This window comes from Rhea americana, unplaced genomic scaffold (genome assembly GCF_003343005.1).
Source record: "Rhea americana isolate MKP2758 unplaced genomic scaffold, rheAme1 scaffold_74, whole genome shotgun sequence".
Lineage (NCBI taxonomy): Eukaryota > Metazoa > Chordata > Aves > Rheiformes > Rheidae > Rhea > Rhea americana.
This window is the reverse complement of record NW_028186912.1, coordinates 3,300,337-3,320,575: the sequence shown is the minus strand read 5'-3', so window position 1 is coordinate 3,320,575 and position 20,239 is coordinate 3,300,337. Positions and strand designations below refer to the sequence as shown.

The following is a 20,239-nucleotide window of genomic DNA, read 5'->3' as shown; positions in this document are numbered from 1 at the left end:
GGGAGTGCTGCTGGATGACAAGCTGACCATGAGCCACAAACGTGCCCCTGTGGCCAAGAAGACCAGTGGTATCCTGGGGTGCATTGGGAAGAGTGTTGCCAGCAGGTCGAGGGAGGTGATCCTCCTCCCTCTCTGCTCATCCCTAGTGAGACCACATCTGGAGTACTKTGTCCAGTTCTGGGCTCCCTAATACAAGAGAGACATGGAGCTACTGTGATACTACTTATCACTAATATGTAATAGGTCTTACTAGGGTATGTGCATTGATAAATCATTATAGTTTTGGGTCAGTTTGTCCTAATTCACATCAAATTTTTCATACCAGCGGCAGTTTAATTTCAGCAACCTAGTAGCTGCTTAAAGTACTGTACTGGGTAGTATGCAACCTGCACTGGTGCATGGGGTTATTCCTCCCTGGGTGCAGGACCCGGCACTTGCCTTCGTTGAACTTCATGAGGTTCCCCTCTGCTCAACCCTCCAGCCTGTCCGGGTCTCTCTGAATAGCAACACAGTCATCTGGTGTATCAGCCACTCCTCCCGGTTTGGTATCTAAGTGCTTAAAAATTCTATATATCAGCAAGAGATTCCCTGCAGCTGCAAGCAAAACAAGAGGTTGAAACTTTTTGCTGCAMATGAGTGAGTGATGAGGAGGTTTGTGTCAGTCCATGCTACCTCATAAGCCTGTGTTAGCCTAAATAGGCTATAGTATGTCTTGGCAGTATTGCAGCAGACTGTAGTAGTATTTGCTAGTGGGGAACCATTTTAGCTGGTGATGAAACACAGCAGAATGACCATTGCTGAAAAGGAGCGGTGTGGTTGGATTTAATTGAAAGCCTCTTACATGGTTGCTTTTTTTTTTTTTTTTTAATGGGATAAGAATGAGAAACTTGCAAATGCTCAAGCTGTGCTTTAAAAATATGCTTCTAAAGGCTGAATTAAGTCTTTTAATTGCAAATTCAGAATAATATGCTCACTGCTTTTTGTTTTTAATTTWTATTTGGATTTAATTCTGGAAATGATTACAGATTTGGATTATGGAAGCTGAAATGCAATTTTTTTTATTAATAAAAGTTCTGAACTGCTGATGTATTAAGCATCAYTTTTCCATTTTGCTTTTCAATTTTGTTTAATATAGTAAAGCTTTGGGGGAAGTTTTGCCTTGTAATAATTTTGATGTCTCTTTATTTGCAGGTCTGACATTAGTGTCCGCACCTCATCTGGCTCGGTCTTACCATCACTTGTTTCCTTTGGATGCCTTTCAGGAAGTTCCCCTGGAAGAATATCAAGGGGAACGGTATGTAAATCATATATGTGATAATCAATGTAATTGTGGACCATATAGTTTTTTTTCCCAAAGAAAGTAAAAATAGTTGACGGTAGCTTTTGTGTTACTGGTGATACTGTTGAATGTTGTGGGTGTTTTGGTCAGCTCTGGTAGTAAATGTTTTTAGTTTTCATTAGCAGTTATCCTGTGTTATTTCAGCTATTCAACTGAAAAAATTCTTATAAATTATTGTTATGCATGACATGACTGTTAATGCTGTTTAAAAACTTGTCACTTTTTTCAGTAAAAATGCACAATTTTGCATTGTAGGTGTTGTCAAGGCTGCCATGGAGAAATGAAAGATCAAAATGTAAGTATGTTAAACTGCACTGAAACTTGCATTGAGAGGTGTCAGAGATAATCTTTTAGAGGAGTCTATTTTTCAAAGACCAGAAAAATCTCTGTGGCAATTTCTCCAGTGGCTAGATGGAGTTTTCAGTCATTGAGTTTTACCTTTAAAACTACAGGTACTTTACACATGTGGGAAGGAATTGCCTATGGAGTTGCATAAAYAAACATCCACTGTTAGCTATTTGGATATAACTACAGTCACTCAAGCTCAGCACTTTGGCCACGTTAGCTATTAGAACCCCTTCGTTCAGCTAATGAGAAAAATATTCAGTATATTTACCTTGTTTTGATGACATGACTRCTGTCCTACTGTAGTGCTGTAATGATAACTTTCTTCTAATTTGTTTTGTTTTTCAATTTTTTCTACACAGGTTTACGTATGTAAAGTATGTCAGAATGCATTTTGTGTAGAATGCGACTTGTTTGTTCATGATTCTCTGCACTGCTGTCCTGGCTGTATTCATGAGCACCCTACTCCTGCATCTGTATGATGCTGTCTCTTTTTAGAGGTTGCCTTATCTGTTTCATTCTTGGCATCAATCTGTTGTGTTTATTCAGCCATAACTTTCACTGAGGCATGTCAAAACAAGAAGAAAGGCCTAGATGAATACAAAAGGATGAACGTTGTATTGGGGGGRAATTTAATTTTTACCTAATGTATTTGTTAATATATTCATGGCTCATTTTTATCTGATTTGTTTTCTTCTTGTTTGAAAGACTCCAATTTTTTCCGAGTGCTATTGTGGGTAACATGTAAATTTGTAAATGTAAAAGTGATAAAACTGGTTTGTATGTTAAGATGGTGACTTATGTTTGTTCATCTTTTGTTTAAAAAAAAATAAAAAGCCCTGAAAATATATTTTATACATCAGTTGTTATGCACTCTTGTTTTAAGTGGATGGTGATATATTCTGTTAAATTCTGTGGAGTAGAATRTTTTTGTAAATGTTAAGAAAGATATTTTTGAGCAATTAGTTGGGAGACAAGACATTTCAAAAAGAACTTAAAATGCAAGCCAGCAAAAAATAACCCCTTGACTTAAGCAGTTTCTCACTTTCTATACTTACTGCATACAAATACACGTGTACTTTTTGCCATTTTCGCAAGCAGTTTTTGTTTCAAACTCTTTAAATATACAAGTTCTCTCTGTTAACATAGTTTCTTGTGTGTTTAGTCTAAGATTTATGCCTACCAGCTGGCCAGAAAACAGGAATTCTGCTATTTGGAGTAGTGGAGATGAGTTTCAGCATCTGTGTGTGTTTCTGTGCAGAATTAAACAAAAAACATTATAAACCCTTGTGGAATCATATGATTGCAGTGCCTGTTAGCCTGGTGGTTGGGCTACTTAGCTGAGATGCAGGTGATGCAGATATTTAAGGSTTTACTCAAGAAGTAGCAGAAAAAAGGACAAAAAGGGTTTTGCTGTGGTTTCRTAAGCCATTCCAAGCAAAGGAATGCCAGAACCATTTGGCTCTTGGTTATTCTGATGTGAGTGACGGTCCTGTGGCATGGTATTTTCTAAGAATATTTTTCATCTTCATAATCAGCATTTCCTATGGGGAAGGAGGGAGGAAGGTTTTAACAAACAGTTTTAATCTGTTCTGGCTTTTTCTCTTACCARAGAGAACATACTAAAGTAATGTAATTTGAAGTAGAAGTTGTGTTGTGTGTGGCTATATACTCCATTATCTGCTTGTGGTCTGCATAATAATTTTGCATGTTCTTTTTCTCTCTTCTCATTGAACAGAAAGAGCAGTTAAAACTAGGCTCTGAATAATGGCTATGAAGGCAATATTTCTCCAATATGTAATGAAATTTAGCTGTGGCCTTTGAACTTAAAGCACCATGAAGAAAATGTGTCTTCCTTCTGTACTCTACRGGATTCACTGGGTCTCAGTCTCCTATGCTTGTGGGAAGATAATACCCGCTTAATTCTTGTTCTTGTGTTTTTCTTCTTTATTGGATCTTCACAAGGTTAGTCAATCAGTGAGATTACCAACAGGCCAATGAGAAATTCTTGTATTTCCTGAAGGTGTTGCATAATATGAGTCAGAAGAGAACTGCTGAGAGAGGACGCAAAAAGACAAAACCATCCTGTGGGGCTGGGGAAAAAAAATACTGTAAAGGTTTGAGGTTGAAGGCACGTTGGGACAGAGAGAGCAGTGCTTTTTGTAGTGAACAGGATTTCTGAAAGGTAAGGGCCCTTGCTTTATTGTCARTCTTGAAGGAATAAAAATTATGATCTGAATTAACAGTCATAAGTGATTGCCAAGACTGTAAATATTGCAATTTTATTAAAATATGAGTAAATGAAATCTCTGGTTTTATTTTTMCATAATAGCCATAATTCTTAGAATTGGAGTGGGATCTCATTCTGTCTTGTGCACCATTAGGWACAATTTTAATTGTAGATTGTACAGACACCGCACTGAAGGAATGAGGTGTGTGTGTCTTACTTAAAAACGCAAAAAAAAAAAAAGAACTAGCATCGATTTTCTGTACTTAAAAGTATATATGGTGGCTATAGTGCTATTCTTTTCAAAATAGAACTTGAAGATTTACACTTTGAATTTAGGGAGAGTTCTGAAGCACTTCCTTTTTACCTAGGGATTTCAAAGCACTTAGCAAAATTTGTTTTAAATTATTTATGAGAGAGGGTTCAGGTAGTGTGATTTCTAGGAAAAAAAAAAAGCAGTCTGGAGATCCTGTATTTAGAATCATTTGGTATATGTTGTAAATGCGATAAGCACACTGAATTTGAGAAGACCAACCACAGCTCTTTGAAGGTCAGGGGAGAACAGAATTTGGCTATTATGAATGTCAGAGAACTAAGCATCTTTGCTGCCATCCAAACCATCATCTGACAAAATATTACTTTCTTWTGGTTTTCTTATCACTGAGTACTAGTGGCAAGAACAAAAAGCTTTTACTTCAACAAGAATAATTTATTTGAGAAGCCAAGCAGAAATGGTAAYGCTTTAATAAAGCCACTTTATTGGAGAGAAGTATTAGCAGTAGAATTTTGGCAATAAATGTCATTGGCAAATTCATTTCATTTTGCGATGATGAAATTCCAGTCCTTTTTGATGAAGGATGATGTAATTTCTGCTAGTCACTACTTAAAATAAGAATATAGTAAAAAAATAATACAAGGAAATAATTTCTCACTTCCATTTCTCATTTCTGCTTCCTGTCTTTCATTTGGGAATGTATATTGAGGTATCTCAGGTTCTGTCTAATTTAAGGAGAAATTTGGGATTTGCTAGTAGTATCTAGTCATGGCTTTGGGGTGGAAGGCCTGAAATAGATAATAATGAGACATATTGGTTTACCTAAGCCATTCTAGGTTTTCAGGCTATTGTATGAAGCTCTAGAATTGGGCCACAGACACATGTGACCTTGGGCAAATCTCCTCACCTGCTTATGCACCTTCTTCCTCTCCCCTGTCCTCTCTTCAGTTGTAAAGGCTTCAAGATGGGATTTTTGTTACTGTATGCAACAGCAAGGGCAATGGACAGCTAGAATTAGCTGTGGTTTGTATTTGACCAGTAATATTTAATAATATACCTGTTCATATAGATTCAACAGCTTATTTTATATTCTTTTATCTCTTCAGAGCAAGGTGGAAGCAACAGTTTATAACTTGGAGAAATGACAATTTAATAGAAATGATGAGTGAATGATATCTAGAAGATGCAGGTAATATAATATGGTAGTCTTCTTTGGGTTTTTTTTGTTTTTTTTTTTTTTCAGAAAAATGTCTGCTAAAGAGAACCCTACAGTGGAGATGGATGATGATAAAATATGTGAGCTGAATCGTTCTCTATTGCATGCTGATTTTTCTCATCTAAACTTGGATTTTCACAAGACAGCAAAAAAAATGGAGGCAGAATTCCAACAAATCCGTGATCAGCTGCAAGGCAGTTATAACCCTGCTATGAGAAGTGAACACAATAGATTAAAATCTTTTTTGTCCTGTAAATCTTACTCATGGTCTCAGACAGAAATGGCAGCTGCTGGCTTTTATCACGAATGTTGAATCCAATGTGCAGTGTTTCTGCGTTGGATTGGTTTTGTTTGCCATGAAAGTTAGATGTTTCCCATGTGAACAACACAGATTTCATCCCACATGTGAATTTGTTCTTGGCCAAGAGGTGGGTAACATTTTAAAGTGTGACATACATCTTCAGTATTTGGAGAAGAACTGGGCATATATACAGATACAATGAGGAAGCAAGACTTCAGTCCTTTGGTGGGTGGCAGTTCTAATGCCAGAGGAACACAGCCTGCTTTGCTTGCCAGAGCTGGATTTTTCTTTTCAGGTAATTGGAAAGTATGCTTGGAAGAATTTCTGTTTTCATTTATGAAACAGTGCAGGTCTGTTTACAATATTTAAATGGATGCAACATTTGTAGCTTCTGGATTTTTTTTTTTTTTTAGTGTGTAAATTCTGATCCCTCCCCCCCCCAAAATGGCAGCACTGGCAAGGGCAAAACCTTTATTAAACACTCACTTGCTTACAAATTGTCCATGGCAGATTGCTTGATTTCGTTGCCTTGGTTCATTTCAGCAATTTCAGTTCATATTGACTGATGATATTTAGAGGCATGACCCCTCCCCTAGTACAGYTAAGGCCTTAAGCTGCTCAGATGATTTTCCTGAGACTCCAGGGCTACTGATCCTGCAGTGACTTCGTACTTCTGTTTCAACATTGATTAAAACAAGAAGCATTTTTTTTTTCAAACAAAAAAATCATAAAAGTGTAAGAATGGCTGTATTAGTTGAGACTGAAGTAATCTGACTAATTTCCAACAGTGACAGTAAGCCAACACCTAGGAAAGAGTAAGAAGGGGAAACATATGATTCTTCCTCCTTACATTTGCGGAACCTCAGAGTAGTTTCTACATGGGGGAATTCCTCTCCCCGCCTCGCCCCATTCCTCCCTGGTTTAGACAGTGAGACCCTCCCTGAATTACTCTGCAGTGAGCATCAAAGCAAATATGTAAATTTGCCCTTTTTTCATTATCTTTCTGATGTGAAAAATCCTGGGTATGTACTTTTTAATAACTGAAGCATTGCTCTCAGCATTTTAATTGGAATTAATGTTTAGAATTAATAGTTGTTTTGTTATTTTTTACGTGTGAATTCCTTCAAAGTAAGAAATCTAGTGAGGAAATWAAAAAGTATATTCAAAGTTACTGTGGATTCATTGTAGTGGTGGTAATCTGCAATCTTTTTTTTTTTTTTTATATGGCAGATCTGTCTGGGACTTGAAGACAGGCAAATTAGACTTTGCTCCTGACTTTCAATACCTCCCCCCCCCCCCAAAAAAAAAAAAAAAAAAAAAAATCCCATCTCCAAACTTATCTATAATTACACTAAGTGGAGTTTGTTTTGCTTAACTTTATTTTGGCTCGTATCCAAGCTGGTTGCCTGTATGTAGGCTGTCCATTGGTGAAAAGGGACAGACGCCTCTGTTGGCTTTTATCCAGCATTAAGTTAGCTGGATTAATTTACTCCTGGTAGCACCTAAGCTCAACTATGAGAAAGAGTCTAGGTAAGAATGCTGAACTACACACRGTGCTAACTACGCATGGTGGAAGTCAGGCTAGTGGATCCACCCAGTCAGCAGTTCTTCCGTGACTTCATTTGGGGAACTTATGTTCAGCAGAAAGGTTAGCGTATATCTAAGATTTTCCATGATGACAGCTGCAGTATACCTCAAGAACCGATCTGGACTTATATCCCAAACTCGTTGGCTGATATGAGATGAGAAGACTGCTGCGTAGCTTGGAGAATGCTGTCTCAAATATTTTAGGAGAATCGGCGTTACCTCACTTTCTTTAGAGCTGCTGCTGTCTGAGGAGAGCCATTTCTCCTTATTAATAGTAGCCTGACACTCAGTCAATTCCACTTCAGAAAATTCTCAGATTGAAAACATGTAGCTTTTTAATACTTAATACCAGCCCATGGTAATTATTTCATTTGTAAAGCTGAAGAGTGAAATTAAAATAAATTCTGTTAAAAATAAGCATTAATTTTTAATTTTTTTACTTAGGGAAAGCATTTTGCAACTTTCTTTATCAAGAAGACTTTATCTACTGGGACAGATATAAGAACAGAATGTACTGACTGTTACCTTTTCATTAAAAAATATTGCCTTCATATTTGTTACTATGATCAACATTAACAATGAAAGCTGCTCCAGATTGTTGTTTTTATTTTTTTTTAACAAGATTGCATATGTGAAAGATACTCTATTTCTGAAACTCTTACAACAGGTAAAAGTGTGTTTTCTGTAGAAAATCTTTAAAATGTGCAGCTTGCTTAGATGTTTCTAACTTGCATTTGCCTCTGTGTGCGAGAGAGAGAGAGAGAGAGAGACAAATAACTGAAACCTGAAGGGTTTGAAAGAAAAACAAAGATTCTTATCTGTGGTGTAAACTGATAATATACATTTATAGTTCTCTGTAAGATACGTTTTTGTTGTGATATTTTTGCTTTGCTGTGAGCCTGACAGATAGATTTGTAAACTAGTTCTGCCTTTTTTTTTTTTTTTTTTTTTGAAGAGTCTGATAGTAGACCGAAGCTTTCCCCCTTATGAAATATCTCTCGTTACAGAGGTGACCCCATCTTGAACATCTTTGAGGATAAACGAAGTTGACTGGACTCTTCTTCCCTGAGCTGGGACCTTGACTTGCTGCACCTGTGGCTGTGTTCACCTGTCTCACCCATCCAGGGCTCCTGCCCTTTCTTCATGCTTCTATCAGAAGTAAAAGGGAAGAAAAGAGGAAAAACTTCTTTCTGTAGTTTTACATGCTTCTGATGTAGTCAGCAGCAATCTGGCTAGTGTCAGTGCAAAGCAGTGAAACCTCAGGGTTATTGTGTGTTTAGCCACTGTCTGAAAAAATTACCGGAGTCTAGAGACCTCCGTCTGTTTCTGCATAAGCTTTTTTTTTTTTTTTGTTTTGGAGCTAGATGGAAAAAGGCTCCATCATCATAATTCTGGGAAAAAAATAAAAGGCATGTTACGTTCCTCACCTGTCCAATGAGTCTCTCAATTCTGTGAGATTTTTTTTCCCTTGATTTAATTGTTGTTATTCCTGATTTTAAAAGCTACTGATTCCATTAGTAGATGGAGGCTATCAATGTAAACTGGTGAAATAATCATTGTTGTGGTTGTTACACTGCTGGCATGTTAAAGAGGAAAAAATGATACACATGATCATTTTTGACAAGTGTCATGTATTCATTGCAGGAGGAAGTGATAGGGTGAAGTGTTTCAACTGTGCAGGTTGCTTAGAGAAATGGAAAGATGATGATGATCCTGTGGCGGAACATGCAAAATAGTTCCCCAAGTGAGTGACGTAATGTCTTAAGAAAATTTCCTGCTGTGCAATTAAATTTGACATAAATTTGTTTGTTTGTTTTTTATTACTGTAATAAACAAATACTGTTGTGTATTACTGTAATATCTAAATAGCTACTGCATGGTTTATGTATAGGATATTGTGGCCTAGTGAAAATTCTTTTTGTTCACGGAAGTTTTTTTTTAAACACTGAAGTATGGTGAAAATTCATGAAATAGTTCCAGTTTATGCCCACTGTAAGCAAATGAAATAGTGCATTGTGCTAAACACTGCATCTTTTTAAAATTTCATTTTAGTTCCAAGTGCTCAGAAATACTCAGAAAGTTCCTGGAAGAGCAACCAGAGAGCCAGTTAACGTTACAGTCTGCACAGGTTTGTACAAGTGGTTTGTCTCCACTATTTGCTATTAGTCGAACAGTTGCGTGCTTTCAGTTTGTGAATGGTAGTTCTGGTTACAGTGAATCTCCCAGGTCAGCAGTCTCTGCAGTAGGCTTGACACAGCAATGAAAAGTGAGGGTCTCCTCCTCTCTTTGAAGCTGACGTAAGCCACAATGATTCTATCGTGTTGTCCACTGAGGTGATTTCATTTCAGTGATTTCTTTCTCTTTGGAGAAAAAAAAGATTTAATAAAACTTAGCTCCATCCCTGTTATCTTTGCAGACTATTCTTATTGTGTAGAAAGGGATGTATGGTGCTCAGGTTTGTGTTAACACAAGGTTTTGCGTTAAACAGGGTTGCAATACACTTTGAGCGTGAGTGAGTGAGAAGGTGAGAATCGGCAGCAAAAGCATCTTTCTGCAGTTCTTTGTCCAGGGCAAACGTTTTGAATGCACTCCGTTTCAGGGGCTCCTGAATGCCTATGTGGTGTGAGACCTGTACCAGTGTGGCAGCAGCTCCCATCCGTCTGGGAAAAGTTGCTTAAACCCTGTGGCTCAGGTATGTGGCAGAGTGTGAATGTGTATCTCCAGACAGTGGCTGCCTGGGTGTGGGCATCGACTTGAGCTGTGCAGCAAGTGTCCAGAGCAGCTACTGGCGCAGTCTGTTCTTCAGTGATTAACAGCAGTCATCCGTTAGCGGCAAATCGTTAGGTGCGCAACAGCTCCGAGGCCCGGAGGCAGCCCTGTTGGTAACCTGGTAATAGTAGTGCAGCCGGGGACGGAGGGAGAGGCTGAACGCTGCAGGAACCACGGAGCTCTTAAGGAGCYGTAGAAGAGATGCTGGTGAAAGGCGTAAGAGTAGGAGGTAGAGGTAGGTCCCAATCTGTGGGGCTACAGGAAACTAGTGGAGAGGGTTTACATAGGAGGCACTATTGTAGGACTTTACAGCTTCTCTTTTGGAGTGATTTGTTCAGGTATCTTTACTCAGGTATAAGGAAACTCTGTGAGCAGGCTGTACACAAAAGTACAAAGCAATTTTGTATCGGCTAACACGTGTGAAAGATGGGATGTAATGAGCTATAAGGGTGTAATGAGTTATTAGGCTGAGCATCAGCACATTYACCACCCTGATCAGGCGAACAGAGTGTGTTTGCGGGGCAGGCAGATGTCAGAATCCCACCAGTTGCTCCTTCTGTCCGTAACGTTACCTTTCTTGGCTTTCTTGGCKTAGCTTTCTCCCAGCAATCTGAGTCAAGGTTATGCAGCTGTGTCACTATCGGAGCTAGACCTTGGGTCCTTGCTAGACAGGCAGCTAAGCCCTGGGGTGGGAGAAGCTGACAGTCAGGGTCACAGGGAGAGAGTGTTGCAGAGGATAYGGGAGGTCCGAAAGAAGGCCTGGGCTTTGTGTCTTACAGCTGAAGGCGTTGTGACTGAGATCCGACTTGTGGGAGGAGTAAAATAATTTTGCTAGTGTCTATGTGGAGCAGAGGAGTGTTGGAAAATACAGAGCTGTTACTGCCTGTGTTACAAATTGCCTTTGTAGCCGCTGGTGTTTGCTGGTACTTGAGTAAACGGAATAATTATTTAAGGGGTTATAACTGGATTTATTTTTTRTTTTAGCAAACTTCCTGTAAAGCAAATCTAGAAGAGAAAACAACTGGTAGCAGCTGGTAAGTTTGATGCAGCCTCACTCAYTGAAAGAATTACTGTATTGAATATTTACATTTTAGTTTGAGAGGCTTGTTTAAGATCTTCTGGATTTGGACCTTAATCGGACAAGATTTTAATTGAAATAAGGACCAAGTTAGGATATATGGTTTGCCGTGGGACAACAAACAGTAGGGARTCTGTCAGCTACCGCTAGCTTTAGTAACTAGAGTATAAACTAGCCCCTTTGTAAGTGAAAGTCACCTCTGTGCAGACAGGGCGTGTGTACGCAAACTAAATTATTTTATTATAATATGGTGTATCTTTTCATTTATGTTTGGGAAAACTGCCAATATGTATCAATTGCTTATTACATATTATATACACATGCTTTTGAATACAAAAGAGACTAAGCTGGAATAACTTTTTGTTGTGTTTTGCTWCTTTTTTTTCCAAATAGTATGGTCTTTTCTAGGCAATGGTTTTACTGATCTAAATGTGTAGATTTCTGAGGGAAGAAATCATACACAATGAGTTTGCACCAASTTGCTGCATAACAGTACTGATATCCAAGCATAGAGCTGATAACTCAAAAGTAGATTTGTTATAGTGGTACTGCCCAGAGGCTTTCCTTAGCAACCTTCTGTAAAGGCAGTATGGTTAGTTACTACCTCCTGGAAATGCCCAGATTATCTGGATATATGTATTCAATACAGACAATTTGTTATTTTTGAAGGCAATAAAAATACAAGTTCAGTATTGGAAAGCATAATAGTTTTAAACCTCGTGATACTGAAATAGYGGAGGGAACGATGCAAATGATAGTTTCCAGCATATTAATGAAGATATTTGTTCATGCTATGAACTCACCAATGTGTATGTCGCTTTTTGTGCTGAGTGACTCCTGGATGCTTGTGGTTAGAAGTCCTAGCCGCCAGTTTATGGTACCCTATCTTTTCTGAAATTCTTCAGAAAAGGAGCTCTCTGGTGCCGTCTCTTAGTGAATGCACAAAGAGGCAGTGAGCATTTCTGGGGTACACTGAGCTGTTGAATATACAAAAACTAAAATGGTAATGCTTTATTTAAGTAACAAATTACCCTGGGATAGTTTGACAGTGCATGCACTGCATACCCATTTGTGATACAGAKGTAAGAGTACATTTTCTTTATTTCAGCCATTCAGAAACACCAAAATATTGTCCACAGAACATTATTTGGAATGGATTGTCTAGTTTGTCTGTACCCATGGTAACTGTATCCACAATATAGTTGGCCCTGTTCAGAAATGATGGTCTGAGACAGAACTTAGAATCCCTGGCAGAACCATCGCTTTAGAGAGCATGGTGCAGAGAGTCTCAGTGGCTCTACGGGAAGCTAGAGGGGGTTCAGAAAGGATGTTTAGATCAAGTTTAATTTGACCTTCTGTAGTATAGTTCAGAGGTGGAGCTTCTTGATTTATTGATTCTTTATTCACTGTACAATGAACCTTCAGCGTTACAACCCTTTGTTTTGTAGCTGAATTTACTGAAAGTTTCCAAGACCTTTCTGTTTTTCACCTGAGCTACTGTAGCTTCTTTGATTCTGAATCCCTTCTGGCTGCAATTTCTTCATGCAAGAAATTAACAGAAATCAAATTAACTGGGACATTTTTGAGAGACCGACACTTACTTTCTTTAAGTTCTTTAACCATTTGCTTTCTTTTAGGTAGGACAACTATTTAATATAAAAAACTAATTTGTTAAATCTTAGGAGTTTAAAGAAACTACTAATTGTACGTTGCAATTATAATAATACAGACTTTTTTTCTTTTCTCCTAGTGGCTGCTCTGCCCAGTTTCGTGTGTCTCAAAATGTTGGATCTTAACAGTCAATTTCTGGAAGACAAAGAAGCTTCTGAAATCTTTGGGTTTTATGTATCTTCCTTTTCTGCTGATTTCATTTGTTACATTGACAGAATTATTTTGTTTCAAATCCTTTTGGAAATAGGATTAAGTGACTTCAATAGCTTAAATACAATTTTGAGATACTGAGTAGCTGAAACTAAAATGTGAAATCAGGTATTGCAAAACACAGTTTGTGAAGGACTTGAATGAAGGACATGCGTCCATGTCCTTCTGAGATGGATGAGTGGAGCGAGATGGATGGCTGTCCTAAGCTGTGGAATCAAGTATTCAGCACCTCTGAAAACTAAGATGTTTGCTCTGAAAAAAAATAATMTCCCTTCAAAACCATGTTTACGGGGAACAGAAATAGGCTGAGGACTTGCATTTTGGGAAGAGGGGATTATTGTGATTCTTTCTTTTTCCCTAACTATCCTTTGAGTTAGCAGCATGGAAGATCTCTTTCATCTTTAGGAGACTCACAAGACTTCTCACAGCCTTTCTGGAGAAATAATCCTGCCTTTTCTGCTGATGACTTTTTCAAGCTATCAAATTAAAGAATGAAYGCACCCTTGCCACAATAGTGTGTGTGTGGGGGGGGGAACTGCTGAAAGAATGCACATAGTTACATAGTGTTCATAACTTAAACTTCTTCCTTGGCCATGCTACCATCGCTAACTGACATTGCCAGAGATTTTGGAATATGGATTCTTGTTAATCTTAACGGGAAAGAACTTCTTCCTCTCTCTGCATCTTGTAATTTAGGTTTTCTTTTCAACCTGGAGGTGCCCATCCTTCCCTCAGGGAAAGGGATAACATCTGCAGCCAAACTGATTATTCAGCAGTGTATACATCTGCTGAATCTCAGATGCTTCTCATTTACTGTATCTCTGGATGACGACAGCCTGTTGGAAGTAGGTGAGTTGAAGGAGAGAACACCAAGTATATGAAACAACACTTCCAAGCAGGGAAGATGCTACTTCAGGATAAATAAATATTCAGTTTGTGCACATTGAAACAATTTATTTGTTTCAATTGACAAAAATATTTGTCCTTTTAATGGATATGATTTCTTYCTGTTTGGTTTATGTAAAGCCCAAAATATTTCTTGCTCACCCAGATATATTCATACTATTTATATATTAGACTTCATCAGTTTGAAACCTCTTTTCAAATGCCTTTAGTTCCTTGTCTTTCATGAAATGTGTAAGATGTTAAAAGAAAAGTAATTCAGTGTAAAAATGTCTGACTTAGAATCAAGCTTTTTGACTTAGTTGTTAGCTATATTAGCTTTGCTCTCACCAGTTATATGCAGTTTGTTAAAACTGTGTTACCAAAATATTTCTTGAAGTTAAATTTAGTAAAATCTTCCAAATACCATTTTATACATAGACTAGGGAAAATGCCTTCTTGCATAACCAAATGCTAAGCCTGTCATACCATCTACTTTTATTCTTGACATACATATTTTAGTATACTGCAGTGACTTGATGACAGTCCAATTGCATAAACAGACTGACCATAAGGCAAAAATTAAAAGCATATGTGGTGAGWTTTGGGCATGTAAGAAATTAAACTTAGCATTTTGCATCTCTATGAAGCTGAGCGGGTGTCTGACATACCACTGGCAGTTTCAGAAACTCAGGAGAAGGTCTAAGTTATGCCAGTTACTCAAAAAATTTCAACTAGATGTTGCAGAAATGAAAACTTCTTAAGCATAGGATGTATTATTTGCATCTTTTACAGGGGACCAAGAGAATGATTTTTTTTTTCTGGCATTTAGTAATTCCTTTTGTTTTGGTGGGTCCTTAAGCAGTTGCATAAGCTGGCACTCTATCTGGTTTGCTCTGTCAGAGTGGTACTACTGAAATACTCTTAAACATACAGATGCCTTATTCTRTTAGTTGAGGCATAAATATATCTGCTAAAATCTCCTCTATTTTATCAGTTMTCCTCAATCTGAGTTGTAAAATGCTTAATTAACATTAATACATGACTATTGGCTAGCCAAGCAGAAATGGAGCAGAGTTCTGCTTTTTCAGCCTACTAGCAACAATTTTGTTCTTTTTTCACGTATGATATTGTCTCAGCTTCATTTTATCTGTGTTCATTTTTCAGATGGGTTTGGCGTGTCTTTAAATATGTACTGACATCTGTGTCAGTAAACACTGAATAACACACCAAATTTAAAAGATCCGAGTATCAGCTGTATGTTCATGCATCAGATCAAAGCTAGTGCACCAATAGTGACATCTTTTGTCCAGTGTGTTTCTGGACTGCCTGGCCTTGTGACAATAAGAATGCTGAGGTGGCTGCTTGATGCAAAGGACCTTAAAACGTTTGATACAATGAAAGAGCAGCACCCCCAGTCCAGCAGTTTAAAATTATTCTGGCAGTGGCTCTTGCCATTTTCACCAAGTATTCAAGACTGGAAAAATTGGAAATCATTTTTTTCCCCCCCCGTGTTATGAGTTACACACCTGCATTGAAAATAAACAGATACTATAAAATTCTAACCAAGATGAAATATGCCAGTCTTTTCTACAGYAGTGGTAAGGAAATGTAAAAGGATCACAGAAGAAAAGACAGGATTAATGTTGGGAAACTTGACTTGCTTTACAAATATAGATTGTACCTAAGTGATATCTTCTATGGAAAATGGAGCTTCCTTAACTTGTACAATTTTGATTAAAGCCTATTTAAAGTATTTTTCCTATTCTGTTGTTTTGCTTGCAATGAATGATTATGTGATTTTTAATCATGAAATAAAAACTATAAGCCCATTTATAGATGGCATTAAAAATAATATTAGACACCATATATTTCACTAGTTCTCAAAACTGATGAAGGTGAGTTTCTGTAACTCAGTGCCAAATATCTAGTTTATAGAGGGACATGGCAGTTTATGCCCCTTTAGTAATTGCTAGAACYGCTAAATAACTGTTGCTGAACTGTTGACTGAAAACCTTTGCATCACTGCAAGCAGAGTAGTCCTACTTTACTTTGGCTAGGCAATGAAAGAAAAGCCTTCAGTGTGGCTTAGTTAAGACTCCAGTCAGCCTTTGTCTTTTTACTCGGTTGTAGGAAAACTATTCTTCTGAGATTCACAACCACAGGGAAAGGAACCGAATACAGCAGAATTCAGGCCTGTATTTGGCTGATTTACCTGAAATGCAAACTGCTGGCACTAACTAAATCACTGTCTAGTTTTGTAGCTGCAGCCTTCATTCTACAAGAGTTAAGACTGAAAGGGCTGAAGTATAAATTCATACTTTCTATGACCTTTCCAATGCATGATTTTTCTATGTTGGTTTTAGTATGGTACCACAGGAGAAATTAAGGCGGCCATATAGCAAAAACTTGCTGGAATATTTCAGCAACTTGTATAGCAGATAGACTTATGGAAACTAAAAAACAATCAAACAAACAAAACCACACCTAAATTCAAAGTTTGAGAGTAAACTTTATTCACAGGCATGTGAAACAACAACAACAAAAACCCTTTTTGAGTTCAGCTATCATTSAAGATTCTGAGCCTAACCATAAAAGTAGGTATCTCTCTTACTATAGTGGTATACTATTTTCTAGGTCATTGCCATCAGTGGCTACAATACGATACATTGCTGCCCTCACTGTGTCCTGGCAGAAAATACCGTACTTGTCTGTTCTACTGAAAAGCTCTGGGATTGTAATTCAGATGAAAAAATTCAGATCAAAAGTCTAAGGAATACAAGAAAAATAGTTACAAGAGGTGTTAAACAGAGGGATGAAAAAAAACCTATCAAGTAGTTTTGTTTTTTTTTTTTAATTCACATTAGGCTTAAAACTGTTTCAAGAAGTAAAGAGCATTTTATTGCTGCAGTGCTTACTAAATACATGTTTGACTGGATGTCTTTAAAATAGCTTGTTTCAATGTACACGTAATTACTAGTCTCCAGTAATTTGTCTACTAGTTATCACTACTAACAAAACGTTGATGTTGTCTTGATAAAATTCTGATCTTCACCATCAACCAGTTCACAAGTGATATACCCCTCTCCGTGGGAGAGATTTGTACCCGGCTTTAAAAGAGAAACAAAATTTAAGTCAGTACATGTGGATTTCTTTTCTTTAAAGATGAATAACTCATATGCACAGCAATGAGATGCTTGTCAAACTCAGAAAAAGTACATGATAGAATATACTTTTGTTCTGTAAGGAACACTATTAGAGCRTTCTAAACAAATAATTTCAGATAAAAGCACAGGCACAAGAGTAACGAGCAAGGAATAATTCAACAGTATATAAAAATAAAATGTGATCTTATCCTGAGAACAAAACTTAACTAGACATCCTTCTTCATAAAAAAATACTTTTTTTCTGAAGATGTTTACATAGCTGTGAAAACTGCATTTAACAGCTTATTCTTAAAATTGCTCATAAGCAGTTGAAGTAGCTATCTTAAATTAAGTCAGCTGCTAAGTCTGATGTAGAGAGATGCAGTAATTAACTTTCTCATCAGAATCAGAAAATTCTTTCTTTCTCTCCTACCAGGAAAATACTATTCCATTGCTGCTATGCAAGAAGGGATCGATACTGGCAGAAACTGAGGCATGAGAGCAGTGGGAATTCTTGGAGCCCAAAGCATTTCCATGCATGTCAAGCTCTCCAAGAGCTCGTGACACAAACTGTGATTTCAAAAAAATTTCTCAGCTAACAGTGTATCTTTGTTTAGCAAAAAATTACATTACTTACAGTCCTTCAAGACAATGATGGATATTCAGTTATTTAGGATGGGGTTCTCTCTGTAGGGCAGCTTCCATTCGACTCTGCTTTAAACCCTGCAGGACACAATTTAACAAAATCCAGCTTTTACTAACATAAAAGTAAAYACTTAAGTCATAGAATTAAAACATTTYAGGATTATTATTATTATTATTTTAGTTATTTACAAATCAAGAATAGCTTTTAATTCCTTAGGGACATCAGAACTGGAAGATTAAAAAGGACAGATGCCAAACTGTATGCCTTCATCATAATCAGTGTCTCTCCACAATTATTTATTTCAGATCAGTATTTAGTGTTTTAATTAAAAGTAAATTAAAGAAATTCAGTTACATAATCTGTGGCAAGAAATTCCAAAGTTAGTGTTTTGAAAGTATCTTATACAGCCACTGCCCCATTCCCCAAACTCCYCATGCTAACAGCTGAATTCCTTCTGTAATTTTCTTCCTTAAAAAGAATACAAAGAAAACAAATCAATCCTCTGTCATAGATTTTTCACAGCTATACTGACARCTCATGCTGGACCTGCACAATTGCCTGAAACAATTACTAAAGAATGAAGTCTTTTCAAAAAGCCCAAATCTAATTCTAAGCATTATACTACCACCAATACTCAAAGAAAATCCATAGAAAACTGTTGAATAATATAATACTCAGATTTACCCCAGCTGTCCAGAAAAACAGAACTTGTTTTTGGGTGGTCACAGTGGCTCTACTAGGGCCTAGCAGGCCACCTTGCTGTGGAACAAAGACCTAAACCAACACACTGACTGTACATAACCTGTGTGACTTAAGCAGACAAGTATCTTCTGCTACTCAAAGATGAGAATATTTGCCCTTAAATCTAGCTATCATGTTAGAATAAGAGGGCCAGAAAACAAGTTTCCTCATTTACTTTTTGCTGAAAACAGCAGTAGCACCACCAGAGGAAGATTACAAAGACATTTCAAAACAGAAGTAGCACATACCAGGTAATACCCGGTGTGATAACCACTCATGTACCAGGCTATCAGCATACTCCCCAACGCTTCATCGTCCTCAGGAGAGTCTGGCCCCATAGGTGGTGGAGGAGGAATCAGCTAAGAAATTACAAAAGAAAATTGTGAGTTGTGTGTGTTTTCAGGGGGGCACATCCTGGATTAGATAGCAAACAATTCTAAATGATCAACACAAAGCTGAAAAACAAGAATATATCCTGAAAACATTCTTAAAAAGGCAGTCAAATAAGAGGCGATGTTTTCTGAAAGCATTTCATTGCCAAAGCCTGAGAGAAATAGGGTTCCTATAGCTTGACTCTTCACATCAAGTTTTATTTAGGAAAAATATTTGCCTGTATCAGTGAAACGCTGTTAATCAACTGAAAGGCACACAACCCAATTGAGAATTTATTTCTCTTCATGGAAATAATTTTTCTCTTAATATTCTGACCAAGAGCTTTCCTGTCACAAAAAATGAATACACACCATGCCTTACACATCAGATTCTTGTGATCTTATGACGATCGCATGGACAATACCCAGAAAATAATACACTCTAATAAACATGTTCTACGAACGCAGTGGACCAGCACATTCTGTTAGAAAACTGGAGAACACCAAGCCATCTGGCATTTTCTCCTCACTCTACTATCACTTACCGGTGGTCCTGTTGGGAAGGGTGGGGGCCAGCATGATAAAAATGGCGGAGGTGCATTGAATTTTGGTCCAGGCTACATTGAAATAATCAAATAGTGCAAGTTAAAAAGAAATTTAAGGCATTAGGTTTTTAAGAGAATTATTTGAAACAATTCACAAACCCTACCTGCAAGCAACACATCACAATAAGAAYACACAGTAGCTCTTTATTTCAGAACAGCATCCCATGACTAGAGAAGTATAACTTACATTACTTATGCCATTGGAGGTCAAGGAACTGAAACAGTACTATTTAATTTAAGTGCTTTTGTTTTCTAAATAGAAGTCTGTGGTTGTACTCTCACGTGAAGAAACTTATATTCTCCACTGGCAGATAATTCTTCCACTCCTTTATGGTTGGGGACACATGCTGACTAAATTTACTTGTATGTTTAAACACRGAACGTGCCATTTCCATTATGCTCATGTGCATATTTCCTTAATATGAGCACAGACACAAAACTGTTACATGTAAGAGAAACAAAAGAAAGCCTTACATTGAAATCTGGCACAAATGGCAGTATTTAGAACACAAAATGCAATGCTTAGCTGCACTATTGTTTAGACCTCTATGCAAAATGAATACTGAAGAGCAGAACCCCAGCCCTGGTGAGTCAATAGAGAAGCTACAGCTGACAGCTACATTCTGTGCCATCGGGACATCACTTTCACTGCCTACAATTTCATGTATAGTAGTGAGATGTTTGAACTGGCTTGTAAATGTGCAGTTTTAAAGTATCCACAGTATGATCACTAACAGGACCATCATGGTCCAAGGCACAAAGCTCCTCCTTTAAGTTACATTTTAAGGTTAAGATTAAAAAAAAAAAAAAAAAAACAAACATGCAGGTTGA

At 37.4% G+C, this 20,239-nt stretch overlaps 2 protein-coding genes and 1 long non-coding RNA gene across 6 annotated transcripts in view; 2 read left to right on the top strand and 1 right to left on the bottom strand.

Moving 5' to 3' along the window:
- GTF2H2 (general transcription factor IIH subunit 2) overlaps positions 1 to 2,541 on the top strand; it is a 16,335-nt gene extending 13,794 nt beyond the window's left edge. For all 4 annotated transcript variants that reach the window (XM_085322031.1, XM_085322032.1, XM_085322033.1 and 1 more), the window contains exons 14-16: positions 1,192 to 1,294; positions 1,595 to 1,634; positions 2,047 to 2,541. In XM_085322031.1, coding sequence (XP_085178157.1) covers positions 1,192 to 1,294; positions 1,595 to 1,634; positions 2,047 to 2,166 — 263 coding nt within the window. In that variant the 3' untranslated portion in view covers positions 2,167 to 2,541. The remainder of the gene's footprint in view (positions 1 to 1,191; positions 1,295 to 1,594; positions 1,635 to 2,046) is intronic.
- Positions 2,542 to 9,957: 7,416 nt separating this feature from the next.
- Positions 9,958 to 14,038, top strand: LOC146585981 (uncharacterized). The gene is made up of 3 exons (XR_014897876.1): positions 9,958 to 9,981; positions 11,043 to 11,092; positions 12,887 to 14,038. It is a non-coding gene; the product is annotated as an uncharacterized LOC146585981 (long non-coding RNA).
- A 2,353-nt stretch (positions 14,039 to 16,391) lies between these two features.
- Positions 16,392 to 20,239, bottom strand: part of LOC146585980 (survival motor neuron protein-like) — a gene marked incomplete at its 5' end in the record, with an annotated part of 5,429 nt that continues 1,581 nt past the window's right edge. The window contains 4 exons of the mRNA XM_085322053.1: positions 16,392 to 17,009; positions 17,683 to 17,768; positions 18,681 to 18,791; positions 19,349 to 19,420. Of these exons, the coding sequence (XP_085178179.1) occupies positions 17,712 to 17,768; positions 18,681 to 18,791; positions 19,349 to 19,420 (240 nt within the window). The remainder of the gene's footprint in view (positions 17,010 to 17,682; positions 17,769 to 18,680; positions 18,792 to 19,348; positions 19,421 to 20,239) is intronic.